Source organism: Histoplasma capsulatum (assembly GCF_000150115.1).
Source record: "Histoplasma capsulatum G186AR genomic scaffold supercont2.1, whole genome shotgun sequence".
Lineage (NCBI taxonomy): Eukaryota > Fungi > Ascomycota > Eurotiomycetes > Onygenales > Ajellomycetaceae > Histoplasma > Histoplasma capsulatum.
This window is the reverse complement of record NW_025544801.1, coordinates 1,376,347-1,389,704: the sequence shown is the minus strand read 5'-3', so window position 1 is coordinate 1,389,704 and position 13,358 is coordinate 1,376,347. Positions and strand designations below refer to the sequence as shown.

The following is a 13,358-nucleotide window of genomic DNA, read 5'->3' as shown; positions in this document are numbered from 1 at the left end:
TATCAACATGATCAACATCTGATATAGTTCCGGGCATTGCGGTACCAACCTAATTTTACAGCCAAATTTAGGTACTATTTCCCCAAATCAACCTCGGGTCTCTTGAGAGTTTGTAGATTACAAATGCAAATTGCTAGCGCGTGCAAGGTGATGATGGAAACTTGATGAATAAAAATTACTACACCGTAGAGACCGAAGATCTGATTGAGCAATGATGGATTTGATTTGACGGATGGTCAGCCCGCGCTGTTGACCACATTCTCAACCTTGCGGCCATTCTCCCTTTTCCTCCTTCTTTTTTTGTTATCAACTTGGATCAAAAGGGACAAATTCCCACAAGATCCCAGTAGGGCTCATGGGTGCTGCGGTCTCTTTGGTGGGGCTGACAAAAAAGGTCCTGTCGATGACATCAGTTGCTCAGCCTTGGAGCAAACACACCATCGTCATAGAAAGCCCCAGGCTACTACAACCTACCACTGTTGAACATCAGATTGTTTTCTCGACTCAATAACAAACACACTCAATGAATCAAAAGCAATCCCACGTATGGATTGGCAATTCAACATACCGCTATATTGAATTTCCGGCTGGCCACTCCCTTATGACGTTTTGCAACTCCCCTCACCTGACCTGGCCTGCATGATTCTTGCCAAGACAGTGACAATCAAGATTTTACTGCCACCAACACCATCCCAACGATCCTCCGCAGGATCCCGTCTTCTGTCGACTCCATCCTGCTCCTTTCTCCTTTCTCCTTGTTCTTCTCCTTTCGCCCTCCGCCCTCTCCCCCTGTTATCCCTATACTGCGTAATCCCCGTCCTTTTGTATCCGCTTGTCGTTGGTTGACATCTTCCACCCAGCCTTTTCCTTCTGCCCAGGTGGCCTGTTCCTTTCACCTTGTTATTTGCCGCTTGGCCACTTAACCAAAATTGCCCCTCCCGAATACTTTCCTATCTATCAGGCCAGCTTACATTCCGTTCCGCTACGTTTCAGATCTGGAGTCGGTTTTTACCCTGACGTGCTTATTGTTCCTTTCAACTCTCCTCTGCCCCTTTCATTGATTGACAGCTTCACATCAAATGCTACTAAATCAGCTGTGATTTGCGACCCTCTATAATCGCTCTGTTTTGATGAAAGAAGTCTCGCTCCGACCGCTCCTTGTAAACTGACGGGCCTGACGTGGCATTCTCTTGATTGTTATTTTTTTAAGGTGTCCTGCAACAGCCAGCTCCGGGCTCACTTTTGCCCATCATGAGTACTATTCAGAGCCTCAAGAACTTCATCCGCCATGGCAAGCAGGCCCGCGTTGCCACTCCCCATGCGGAACCCACGACAAATGTTTCTGCGATCCACGCAGAACAACAAAAATCACCACAGGGCAAATATCCTGCGGCCCGCGGCCTGGATGCTTTGGATTCCAAGTTGGGGACTGCAGCTGGCAAAGGTGCAAGGGCCCACGAGTCGGAAATTGAACAGATAATCGCGGAGGAGAGGCGAAGTAGGTCAACGATGCCAAAATACCCGGGACTGGAGAGATGGGATCTGGTCGAGAAAATGGGCGATGGTGCCTTCAGTAATGTATATCGAGCCAGAGATACGACTGGGAAATATGGGGAGGTTGCTATCAAGGTCGTGCGTAAATTCGAGATGAACTCCAAGCAGGTACGCGCCTATCGCTAAGCCAGGGATCATTTCCTTCTTATCTCTTCTCCTCTCCCATTTCTTTTCGATATATACTCTCTCAATTTTCTTCTTCATTCCCCCCCCCCACCCTCCTTTCCCCCATTTTATCATATGTTGCCGCGCATGTTGTCCGTATGCCATGCGCCTGGCTTTCTCCGTTATTTCAAAGTTTCCGTCATTATCTCCTTTTTCTTACAGTCGCCAACATCGAAGAGCGGAATTCTAGGGCGAGGCTCATCTTCATCCAAACCTCAAAAAGAAGCAAAAACAGATCGTGGAGGTGAGGTTTTAGTTGACTCCCAAGTTTTCACGTCTTGGGTTCGATTTCTTTGGATCCAAGTTTTGGATCATTCTTTATCAAATTTGGTTATCCAAGCACCTTCCCGCCAACGAATCACCCGAACATATCACTGACTCTCTGGCTTGTCATATTTTGTTACGTACAGCGCGCCAACATCCTCAAAGAAGTTCAAATAATGCGCCAAATGGACCATCCCAATATCGTCAAGTTGATTGAGTTCTCAGAGTCGAGGCAGTTTTACTATATTGTCCTTGAACTTTGTCCCGGTGGTGAACTATTTCACCAAATCGTTCGGTTGACATACTTTAGCGAAGACCTCAGTCGCCATGTTATCATACAGGTCGCGAAGGCAATCGAGTATCTGCATGAACACCGTGGTGTTGTTCACCGGTGCGTATTCACTCCTATATGGTGTCATGCTGGCTCCTGAATGACGCAACTCCGCTAACAGCCCCCCCTTTTTTTTCCCCCCTTGCAGTGACATCAAACCTGAAAATCTCCTTTTCTACCCTATCCCTTTCGTTCCTACTAAAAATCCAAAACAGCGTGCTCCTGGTGACGAAGAAAAAGCCGATGAAGGCGAGTTCATTCCCAATGTTGGAGGGGGTGGTATTGGTGTGATCAAAGTGGCCGACTTCGGTCTCTCCAAGGTAATATGGGATAATGAAACTATGACGCCATGTGGTACAGTTGGCTACACCGCCCCTGAAATCGTCAAGGACGAACGATACTCCAAAAGCGTCGACATGTGGGCTTTAGGCTGCGTCCTCTACACACTATTATGCGGCTTCCCTCCTTTCTATGACGAGAGCATCCAAGTCCTGACTCAGAAAGTCGCTCGGGGTCAATATACATTCCTCTCCCCTTGGTGGGACGACATCTCCAAACCTGCTCAAGACCTGGTGTCCCACTTGCTAACCGTCGACCCGGAAAAACGCTTCACCATCAAGGAGTTCCTGCAACACCCGTGGATCAAACAGACCAACGAAGAAACCCACGCTGCGGCCGATGCACCCCCGCTCGCAACCGCAGCCGCACTCCCTTCGCAATTCCTAGAAACCCCTATCGCAGCCATGGATCGCAAAATGGACTTCCGATCTCCGGGTGCCATTAATCTCCGCGAAGTCTTTGACGTTGGCTACGCTGTCCATCGCCAAGAAGAAGAGGGCAAACGACGCAAGAATTTCAAACATGGCTTCCGTGCTGGCTTGCGTGGCGCACTCGACCCACTCGATGAAGGCTATGACGGCGATAACGTTAATAGCGATGACGACGACGTTCTCGAGGGAATAATCCATTATGACCAAGACAAAAATGTTGCGAACCCGGCAAAGGTGGTGCCGCGGACGGGACACAACCCGGCAGAAGTAGCCGCCATGGGGGCGAAGTTACAATCCACGAATCTGAATGCAACTACTGCTACGCAGCCCAGTGCGGCAGCACAGGCGAGGCTGAGAGAGAAACAACAGCAGCAGCAGAGAAAAACGCAGCGACAACACGGGGGTGGTGGTTATGGTACACATAGTGCCGCTGTTGCGGCTGCAGCGAGGGAGAGTGCAGCGCGATCGGCAATGCAGCCATTTGAGCTTAGTTTAGACAATGCGACGTTGTTGGGGAGGAGGGGCAGGCGGCTGCAAGGACAGGAGGTTGTTTGATGAGAATATTTTGGTTTTTGTTCATTTCCCTTTTGAGTCTGTGTTGGGTATATGCGTGTTGATGTTGGATGTTTTAACGTGCGTTGCTTATAGATCTGGCTAGATCTTGGTCCTTAAATTTCTTTCTCTTTCTCGCTCCCTTTTTCCTTTTTCTTCGCCCTCCATTCTTTACTACTGTTTTCGATGTTGATTTTTTTTTTTCGTTCCGATTTATTTGTGATGAGTCCTCTATTTAATCCCCCCCCTGTCTTTTATATATACTATCTATGCACCACGGTTTGTTTCCTTCCTCGTTGCTTCCTCACTGATTTTTTCTCAACACTCCTATTCTTGTGTTTATTCGCCTCGCTTTTTGCATATCTATATATCGTGATATATTTTATTAATATATACATATATATAACTGATGGCTTGACCCCTCAGGGTGGGAGCAGGGAAGGAAAAAATAAAATAAGAATACAAAATAAAATAAAATAAAATAAAATAAAAATAACATTACAAAAGTGACGAAATTGACAAGCAAAAAGCGCGAGAAGCAAGTAGCAAAATAAATTCATATGGTTACAGTACATCAAATTTTATCCCTCCGTCTTCTTCTTTTCTTTTCTCTTTTTTCCTTCCCCCCCCCCAACTCACTCTTCATCCAGTCCTGCTTCTGTTTTAACTTGATCTATCTTATATATTTCCAATCTACACCAAGCCCAAGCATCCCCAGCAATATCAGCATCATTTCCCCCCTCCCCCCTCCCCTCCCCACGCGTCTCCTTTCCGCTCGCGCCTTCAATAAATAGTTTCATTTCCTTTCTCCCTTTTAAAGCATGATACGGGGGGGGGAAGGGGTTGTTTCACAGATAAGAAAAGAAAGCAAGGAGAAGTAGAAAGAAGAAGAAAGAAGAAGAAGGGGCCAAAAAAAAATTCTATTCTTGGAAAACCTGAGCTTGGATAACTAACGAATATGTCATATGTAATAGTATATATATAGGACACGCATGCGACTTGTTCCAAGGATTGATTGCAGGTATCAGGAGGACGTAGCGTAGTGGGATGTGGAGGACAATGAATGATATTCCATCCATTCATCAAAATCTGTTCAATGAGAAACTTGGGGGTATATCCTATATTGTCCTAGTATATATATATATAGATAGATAGATAGATAGCTAGTTAGATCAAACGAAAGGGAAGAGGTATATCCATCCATGTGGATACAATACAGCAGTTGAAAAATAAATAAATAAAACCACCACACATCAACTGTCTCTTCTCCCCCTCTCTCCATTCGTCGTCGTGGGAAAAGGCGATGGGGATGGAGCCTCAAGGAAGGAAAACATACCGGTATCGCTCACCACCCAACATATTCCCCCTCTTCCAGCTTCCAGTCAGTAAGTCTTTCTTTCTTTCTTTCTTCGTGCCCAGCAACGTAATAACTTAGCGAAAAAAGCACCATCAATTAATCCTCCCTAAACATAAATAAACCGGATACACACAATCCCCCCCGGCACCCCCCCCCTTCTTTTCCGCCTACAAACTCGCCCGCCCCCGCGTCTCAATAGGCAACAGCACCATCGCCACAAACGCCGCCAGCATAAGCCCGCCAGACGCATAGACCGGGGCCTTGGGATTTGCGCTTCCGCCGTAGATGGCAACGATGGGCGCCAGCAGGCCGCAGATGCGGTTCAGGCAACTCGCGATGCCCGTGCCGGTGCCGCGGTTGGGCGCGGGGAACACTTCGGGCGTGTACGCGTACAGCACGCCGTACATGATGTTCTGGAAGAAGGCCTCCAGGGACGAGCAGGCGAGCTGGACGTCCGGGTCGGTGGAGATGGTGAAGCAGAAGAGCGTCACGGCGGTGAGCGCGGTGGAGATGGCCATGGTGCCCTTGCGGCCGATGTAGGGGATATCGACGGTGTAGCAGGCCAGGATGGAGCCGGGGACGCCGACGACGGCGGTTATGGCGTAGTTGCGGTAGACTGTTTTGTTGAGGATTTTTATTTTTTGTTATTGTTTGGTGAGTTGGTTGGGTTGAATGAAGTTTTTTTTTTCTTTCTCTTTCTTTGTGCAATCTCTATTCACTCAAGCAGAAGCTGAAGGTAAGGCTGGCTTTGATACTCTGGACATACCAATCGAGACGGGTGTTTCTCCGTTATTCCCCAGGTATTGGGGCAGAAAGGCATTGAAAAGGGGGTATCCCATGCCAATGGTGGCCCAACAGATCCAAAGGAGAACAGCTAAGAAATGAATTTAGTTTAAGATTACTATGTTTCACCTTCACCTCCTTCATCATCGCCATCAACAACACCATAAATAAACAGGCGTAACATACTCGTAAACCCAAGCTTCTTAGTCGCAAAAAGCGGCGCAATACGCTGCCCAGAAAACTTTGCGAGCTGCCGCTTGATAACCTCCGCACTCGACAGCTTCCGCTCCTCAGCGGGGATTTCCTCGGGGTAGCCGCCAATCTCGTTCAAGATCTCAGAAGTCAGCCATGTCTTGGCTCCGTTCTTGTACGCTATAGCATGGACCGTGGCTACGGCATCGTCCTGGCGGCCCCGGGAGAGCAGGAACTTGGGCGACTCGTAGAGGTGGAACAGGAAGAATCGGCACAGGAACATGACGAATGTCAGCCCGCCCAGCGTGATGACTAGATATCGCCATCCCATGTTGTTTTCCTTCGTGCAAAGTACCGCGGACGGGTCGCAGGAGAAATTTGGGATGAGGCCCCAGGCGATCATGCTGGGATGGACCGTTGTTAGCTTCTACCAAGGGAAATTCGGGGAAATGGGGTGCGTAGGGCGTGCCCAGAGGTGAGGAGGAGGAGGAGGAGAATGGGAAAGAGGAAAATCTCTATATATATGGACTAGTATATATACCTTCCAACAAGGGTCCCAACGGGCCACCAGATACTCAACATCGTCAGAAGATTTCCTGACGCAAAGGGCAGGAATTCCAAAAACAGCGCGCCATCGACTGGAAGATTACCACCGACTCCCAAGCCCAGGCATGCGAACATTGAACAGACCCTAGCAAAAAAAGGCAATATGTAAGTAAGCTTTCATCGCAAAGTACCGTGCCATTGTATACAGCGCTCGATAGCCCACGAGGCAGTCTCTCATTCAGCTTACCCAACCCAAGTTGGGCTGCCACCCGCCGCAAGCCCAAAAACGCCAGTGATGAGAAGGGTCAGGTTGAAGGCGAGACGGCGACCGATCATATCCGACGCAGTGCCCCAGAACACGGCGCCGACACACAGGCCAACAAACAGAGAGCAAGTGGTGAAGCGGACGTATGAAGCGTCAATGCCAAATTCCGCCGAGAGACTAGGCAAGGTCAAAGCAACACCCTGCAACAAAAAGGTTGGGCAGTCAGCTACCTGGATGGATATCTTTAATCCCCTGAAATATACGCACCTGTAACCAGAGACTGCAATGCAATATAAGCAGAAAATAAGCAACGGGTTAGCCAGGCAATTTTTTCCCCCAAAAAGCAAGGGATCAGCAGTTCATTTCAGTTTAGAACAGACTTACTTATCCGCCAGCCAACCAAACCCACAGAGCACAAACAGCTGCCATTGATACTTCCCCATCCCAATATCCTGGATGGCCAAGTTGATGACTTTCGATTTCCCTAAAAAAAAAATAAATAAATAAACCAAGTGAATGTGTGTATAAAAAATTAGATCCTATCATCGTCCAAAATCCAAAATCTCTCAACGGTACGTATATATATGTAACGTATTCTTTCCTTCTCTCTCTCTCTCTCTCTCTCTCTCTCTCTCTTTTGAAAAAGGGTAAAAGGCAAAAACAGCAGGAAAAAAAAAAAACCATCAATCATCACTCAAACACATACGGTCATATGCAGTATCCCTGCCCGACGTGGCTGCATCGCTCTCCACCTCAGCCCTGATGGCCTCCACGGTCCACCCGGAGTACTGCCGGTCACTCAGGGAAGACGATGAGCCCTTCTCTGCCACATTGTCCGCCTTATCGCCGTCTCCAGGGTTGGGGTTGGGGTTCGAACGGGAGAATTTCCGGTGGCGCGGGGCCTGTGCCAGGGGCACCACGACGCCAGGGAAGGACGAGTGGTCCTGTTGCCTGAAGGGATTCACGAGGAGGGGCATGGTGTTTGATGGTGGTTATTCTTATTCTCTATTTCTTTCTTCTTGTCTGGTTACGGTGGATGGATGGATGGATGGATGTAGGCGCGATGGATGAGAGTTGTCGCTGTGGGGAGGAGGAGGAGGAGGAGCTGCGTTGTGTGGCTACCAGAGACACACAAAAGCGCGTTCGGGGATTGCTCTGGTTCTCTCTCGCCTCTGGCTCACTCTGGTTGGCGGGGGGAGAGATGTCCTGCTGTGTGTGGTTGCACAGGGCTGGATATGTCAAGGCATGTGCGCGGCGGATTGGCGTCTGGCTTCTTGGTGGGAAGGGGAATATGGAGGACCCGGTGGTTGAAAACCGTTGCTTTGGGCAGGACAGACCACAGGGTGAATCAGGTAATCACCAAATAATAACCCAGATTGCTGCTTGGGAGGGTGTTTGTCAATTGACGGAGAACAAAGGGTATATGCGATCGCGGGCAGAGAGAAGCCGCAGTAGGAATCAAAGAATCAAAGATAAGACATATATCCACATAGATGTAGGTTTATATAAAAGATAAAAATGCACACAGAGCGGATTGAAGCCCAAGGGTGTATATTATACGAGCCGACGGATGAGTTTATTACCCGCATCCACCGGATGACGAGCAGCGGGCCCGGATGTGGGTTACGTATATGATATATAAATGCACACTGGTACATCAACCACAGCGGAGAAAGTGTCCAGTGTCACGGGGATGTTGGATAGTGGAGAGGCCAACCCGGTCAACCTGGTCCAGGGATGTGCGTCGACGATCCACCACTCTGCTGCCCCATGTCGCCTGTCGCCCACGCAAGGGGAACAGCGCAAGAGCTGCTGATCGTCCATGGGATCACGATTCACGGATGCTACCTCGGTATGGACCCTCTCCTCCCGTGTGAAAAGTCCCAAAAATGAGGAATAGGAAAGAAATCAGAAAGAAGACATAGACACACCAGCAATACGAGCGATGCTGCCACCGAGATAGCGCCAGGCGGGCGATCAGTGGATCCCGTCGGAAGAGCAGCGAACAGCAAAAGGCAACAGACACCGACAGTGGAAGGTTCTTCTAGTCCGGATAGACCCTAGCGCCCCCGCCCTGGTGACACCCGGCCGCAGCCATTGGCCAGCTCGGGGGCTAACCCCTGCCCCGGTTCCAGGGACCCACCCGTATCCATGGTCCGTCGCCCCCCACAAGCCCCACTGGATCTGACACCATTCCCGAAGCAGCGCGACCACGCCAGCCTCTTTCGTCATGCCAAGCGCCCGCATGTCAGGGTTGAATGCACTGTGTCGTTGTACGCTGTGTAGAAATGCTGCACCCGGTAATGACGATAGATATTGTATACTAGGAGTATGTATTATAAGAGACGCACAACGCAGTCACCCTTCCAAAACCCCCCAGGGTTGAGACAATCGGTTCACTCGAGTCTCGTTCGAGTTTGGTTTGACTGAGACATGCCTCCCGCAAACCCAGCCGAGGAAGATGGCAAAAGAGGGAGAAGAAGATAGGGACAGGGATGGAAAGAACTGGTGGGTCGAGTGCAGGGAAGTGGGGAAGGGACGGGCATTTTGCCAGAGCTTCCTGCCACCCCCCGTTTTTACATGGTCAATATACATAGCAATTGAAGAGAGAATCGGCTCATCGATGCAGCCGCCAACTGCGAAGGGAGAATTAGAAATTGGCCGATGGACAGCAGTGAGGGATACTAGTATATATATATCCTGCCGTGTATTCTGTGCCAGGAAGGAATCCGTTTGTTGGATTTTCCCTTGGACAACCAACCACTCGTAGTACTAGTAACGAAGAGACTCGCTATCACGATATATGAAAAGTGAGGTTTGGATAACGCAGGAATAATAAGGCACTGGCATTTGCATCAAACATAAAACCAGCGCCGTTGAACTACCTACCCAGCAGCACTAGCCCTAAGCATGGACGATGGACGATGGACGATGGAATCTCCATCCGATCTCATCGGTACTTAGGTGATTTATAGCGAGAGGCTGCGGCCAACCCGCTGATGATCACAGAAGTACTAGTAATAAAACAAGGAAAGAATATAGCGAGGGGGGAGGCGCTGTCGTTTGGTTAGTCAATTGAATTAATTAACTAGTACGAGGATTTTATTTGCTATTCATCCGTCTTACATCGCCAACGGTGAGGAGTTTGGCGGGTGATGCTGAGCAATGCGGTGCTGCGCTGCACTACACCAATTACTGCGCGCAATGATGATGGTTACGAGGATACATATGTATAAGTATAGAGAGATGCGGAGGCCTCTTGCACCAAAATAGCACTTGTTATTTCATCCGTTTTTTTTTTCCTGCGTGAGGTGCAGAGATGAAGGAGTCAGATAAAGATTTTTTTTTTGTCCCTTTAGGAAAAAACGCTAAGAGGAACTGCAATGGCTGGGGGGAATCATTCCTCCTTCTTCCTTCCGGTAGTCTCCAATTGGAAGATATATCGGGATTGCTACAAGAAGAAGAAGAAGAAGAAGAACGAGAAGAAGAATACTAACCCATGATCTACTAATCAGAGATGGAGAGAACTCCTCTCACTCGCTTGTCCCGGCTATAAGCGACTCTGGCAAATTCCATCCAAATTCCTGCTGGCCCATTCTCCTCTCCAAGTCGCCAATTTCCCAATCCCTCATTCCACTACACTCCACCGACTTAGCCAGCTAGCTAGCTACATGTGCCAACAAGCCTTTTCTGAATCTCAGGAGGTATGGAAGAAGTGTCTCCGTATATACTTTACAGGGAAGGCCCCGAGGCCGCCGTCCGAGCAGCTGGTTGTCAATACGGTTGCGCTTGGGGGTGGTGATCGGGGTGAAACTCCTTATAGAAAGGGGAGAAGAAAAAGCGGGGGAGATTTTAAAAAATGTATGGCGGGTTCCGCCAGGCGACTTAGAAAAGGGTTGAGATACTATGAACCCGTTTGTCTTTATCGGGTTCTCCATTAAGGGTAAGAATTCCACCACATTGGAGCTTCAGCTGCCCGAGAGAAAAAGAATATATTATCTATATATATATGGATATGGATCTCTCCCTTTCCCCTTTTCATCAAGACATTGAACCGGTGAGAGGTAAGTAAGTACCAGTAAGCCGGATGGAATCATATCACCAACCCCCCCCCCCCCCCCCCGCCTCCAGATCCTCCCAATCAGCAACAACGCAAATTTCAATCCTTCTTGGAGATGAATCGTTCCCCAAACATAATTTTTTTTGTATGTATTTGCATGTCGTCCAACTCCATATATGAGCACGCACTGTTGGCTGAGAGGAGCCTTCTCTCGTTGGTCGGGCGGACGGCGGACGGGGCAAGCCCAGCATGTTTAAAAGATAAGATTTGACACAGGCGTTCGAACCCAAGCTAGTCAATCAGGTCCCAACGGCTTAATTTATTGCCACGTGTGTTTCTCCGAGAGGCTGAATGAAGATCCAATCAGAAGGATCTGTCAGTATTTGTTCTTCTTCTTCTCTTAAAAAGCTATACTATGTAGAGCTGTAACTAGTATTAATAGGCATCATGTCTCGAATGGAATGCAACTACATTAAAATAAGAAGTTAACAGGTTACTGCCACTACTGCTCCTGTTACTACTTATACAAAAGCAAAACTCCTCCCTCCACAGATACACTCATGATTCAACTTTGGAAAAGCATTGCTATTACTATTATTATTACTATTTATATCTCCTTTGTTGCCAAAAGAAAAGCTTGAAGTTGATGCTGATTGTAAGCGATTAAGGAAGAAGAAGAAGAACACCCTGGAAATGGTCCCCCCTCGCACAAACCCCACCAACCCACGAAAGAACAGAGCTCAGAGAAATAGTACACAGCACCGGAGCCACCTTTGCAACATTGCAACATCATGGTGGATGGTGGGGTGTATGCTGGAGCTATTGGATATCTTACAAGAATAACCAACAGGTCGGTAGACAGAGTGAGCTTCAGGAACCTGCTGTGCACGAGTATGCTTCATGAAAAAGTAAATATGTAGTAGCCACCATTTAGAAAGGGCGGGAGTTAGGCCGGCATCTCCAGCTCTGTCATTAGTTAATTAACATATGGGGCCCTGGGGGGGAATATATAATAATGCTTCGGTTTCTAATATCGAATCCCAACCCCCCGTCCGTGTTTTCCATTTGATCCATAACTCGCGCATCCCAACTTTGTTGGACGTAAAAAAAATTTCCATTGTAAATAAAGATGGGCGATCGCGGTTTGAAATCAAAGTTTAGTTCATCTAGCTGCAAGTAGCTAACCTCTTCAGAAGGAATCAGTGTCCTTTCTTACCCAAGCAACTGGGTAGATATATATATTGGACATAGTACAAAGGTATATCCTGCTGCCTGGAAACAACAATGTTAAACCTACCAAGACAACATCATCCCCGCTGCGCTGATAATTTGGCATATGTAGATATCGGAAATGTTTCTCCCTCTTTTCAGCAATTCATATACCATCCCATTGCTTGCAATATTCGACTGGCCAGGAACAGAAGTTCCTTGTAAGCAAGCGAGCCACGCGCTCCTGGCCTGGCGTTACAAAGCGCTATCTCGCGTGAAAGGGAATTATAGGAGCAATATCCGGCACGATAACAGGGGGCTCGGCCGTTCCCCCCCCTTTTTTCCCGCGATATGGTTTTGATGCCCTGGTCCTGTCTCACTTGAGGTTCTTTTGGGGGGCATTGCCCCTCGTTCCCAGGAAAACTGATTGTATATAATATGTGTTTCCCGCCTGGCCGTTTTTATATCTATCGAAATCATCATCCAAATATTGCCGTGGGATTCATTCAGCTGCCATCCCATGTCCCATGTGGCTTTTTCTCGGGTCTCGGGGGGTGATGCCCTCTTCTAGAGAAACCGCTAGCCCGGCCTGGGATCGCCCGGGAGGGAGCAAGGAACGAGCAGGAGCCCGCGAGCGATCAGTTTGCTCTTGCCGACTAAGGGGTTTTCACATCTGTGGTGCCACCGGGGTCCAGGATGAGGGGGAATTGCATCCGACGCACCTTCTCTGCCAGAAACTTGTTCAACAGTAGCGGCAGCGATTCCTTGGGGGGGGCAGTGGGTATGGCTAATATCGATACTTGATGAGTAAATGTAGTAATCTGTCCTTCCGGGATAGATTAATATTATGTCGACTGCTTCCACAAGGGGATATCCATTGCAATCGATGAAGCAATCATGTGCATCTGCCTTACTAGCAGCTCTCTCCAAGTCTGCAAACCCGGAATGGTAGTATTCACTCTTGGAAGCTTTACACCACTCCTGCATTGAGTAAGCCTCCTGAGGCGTTACCGCGGGAGAAGGTTCGGGTGCCGTGATTACTGTTAAACTGCTGCTTCAGTCTTTGAGACTTGTCGGCCACACAGCAAGTATAACTAAGTAGTCATCATCTTGCCTAGTTATATAGTTAGAGCGGACGGATTAAGAAAGAAGTTTACTATTCAAAAATTGAGAAGACAGACGTTTTAAATTTCACGATGACATGAGATACTGCATCGTTGACCACGTACTTGATCACCACATGAAAATTGCGACATTGTACCTGTCAGATCAAACATGCTAAATCATCGTGTGCATATCTCAAAGTGGGT

General features: G+C 48.3%; 4 protein-coding genes across 4 annotated transcripts; 1 reads left to right on the top strand and 3 right to left on the bottom strand.

The window, feature by feature from the left end:
• Positions 1-804: 804 nt before the first annotated feature.
• HCBG_00437 (serine/threonine-protein kinase srk1) lies at positions 805-4,045 on the top strand (the record flags this gene model as incomplete). Its single annotated transcript, XM_045427487.1, has 3 exons — positions 805-1,662; positions 2,130-2,374; positions 2,463-4,045. The coding sequence occupies 3 exons, from the start codon at positions 1,252-1,254 to the stop codon at positions 3,637-3,639; spliced, it is 1,833 nt and encodes a 610-aa protein (XP_045291462.1).
• Positions 4,046-5,160: 1,115 nt separating this feature from the next.
• Positions 5,161-7,756, bottom strand: HCBG_00436 (uncharacterized protein; the record flags this gene model as incomplete). Its single annotated transcript, XM_045427486.1, has 7 exons — positions 5,161-5,609; positions 5,760-5,867; positions 5,963-6,372; positions 6,510-6,659; positions 6,762-7,046; positions 7,164-7,263; positions 7,486-7,756. 7 exons carry the CDS (start codon positions 7,754-7,756, stop codon positions 5,161-5,163), a joined length of 1,773 nt encoding a protein of 590 aa, XP_045291461.1.
• Positions 7,757-8,402: 646 nt separating this feature from the next.
• HCBG_00435 (uncharacterized protein) lies at positions 8,403-9,026 on the bottom strand (the record flags this gene model as incomplete). Its single annotated transcript, XM_045427485.1, has 3 exons — positions 8,403-8,645; positions 8,711-8,839; positions 8,898-9,026. 3 exons carry the CDS (start codon positions 9,024-9,026, stop codon positions 8,403-8,405), a joined length of 501 nt encoding a protein of 166 aa, XP_045291460.1.
• A 3,601-nt stretch (positions 9,027-12,627) lies between these two features.
• On the bottom strand, positions 12,628-13,304 carry HCBG_00434 (uncharacterized protein; the record flags this gene model as incomplete). The annotated part of the gene is made up of 2 exons (XM_045427484.1): positions 12,628-13,029; positions 13,278-13,304. 2 exons carry the CDS (start codon positions 13,302-13,304, stop codon positions 12,628-12,630), a joined length of 429 nt encoding a protein of 142 aa, XP_045291459.1.
• Positions 13,305-13,358: the final 54 nt, after the last annotated feature.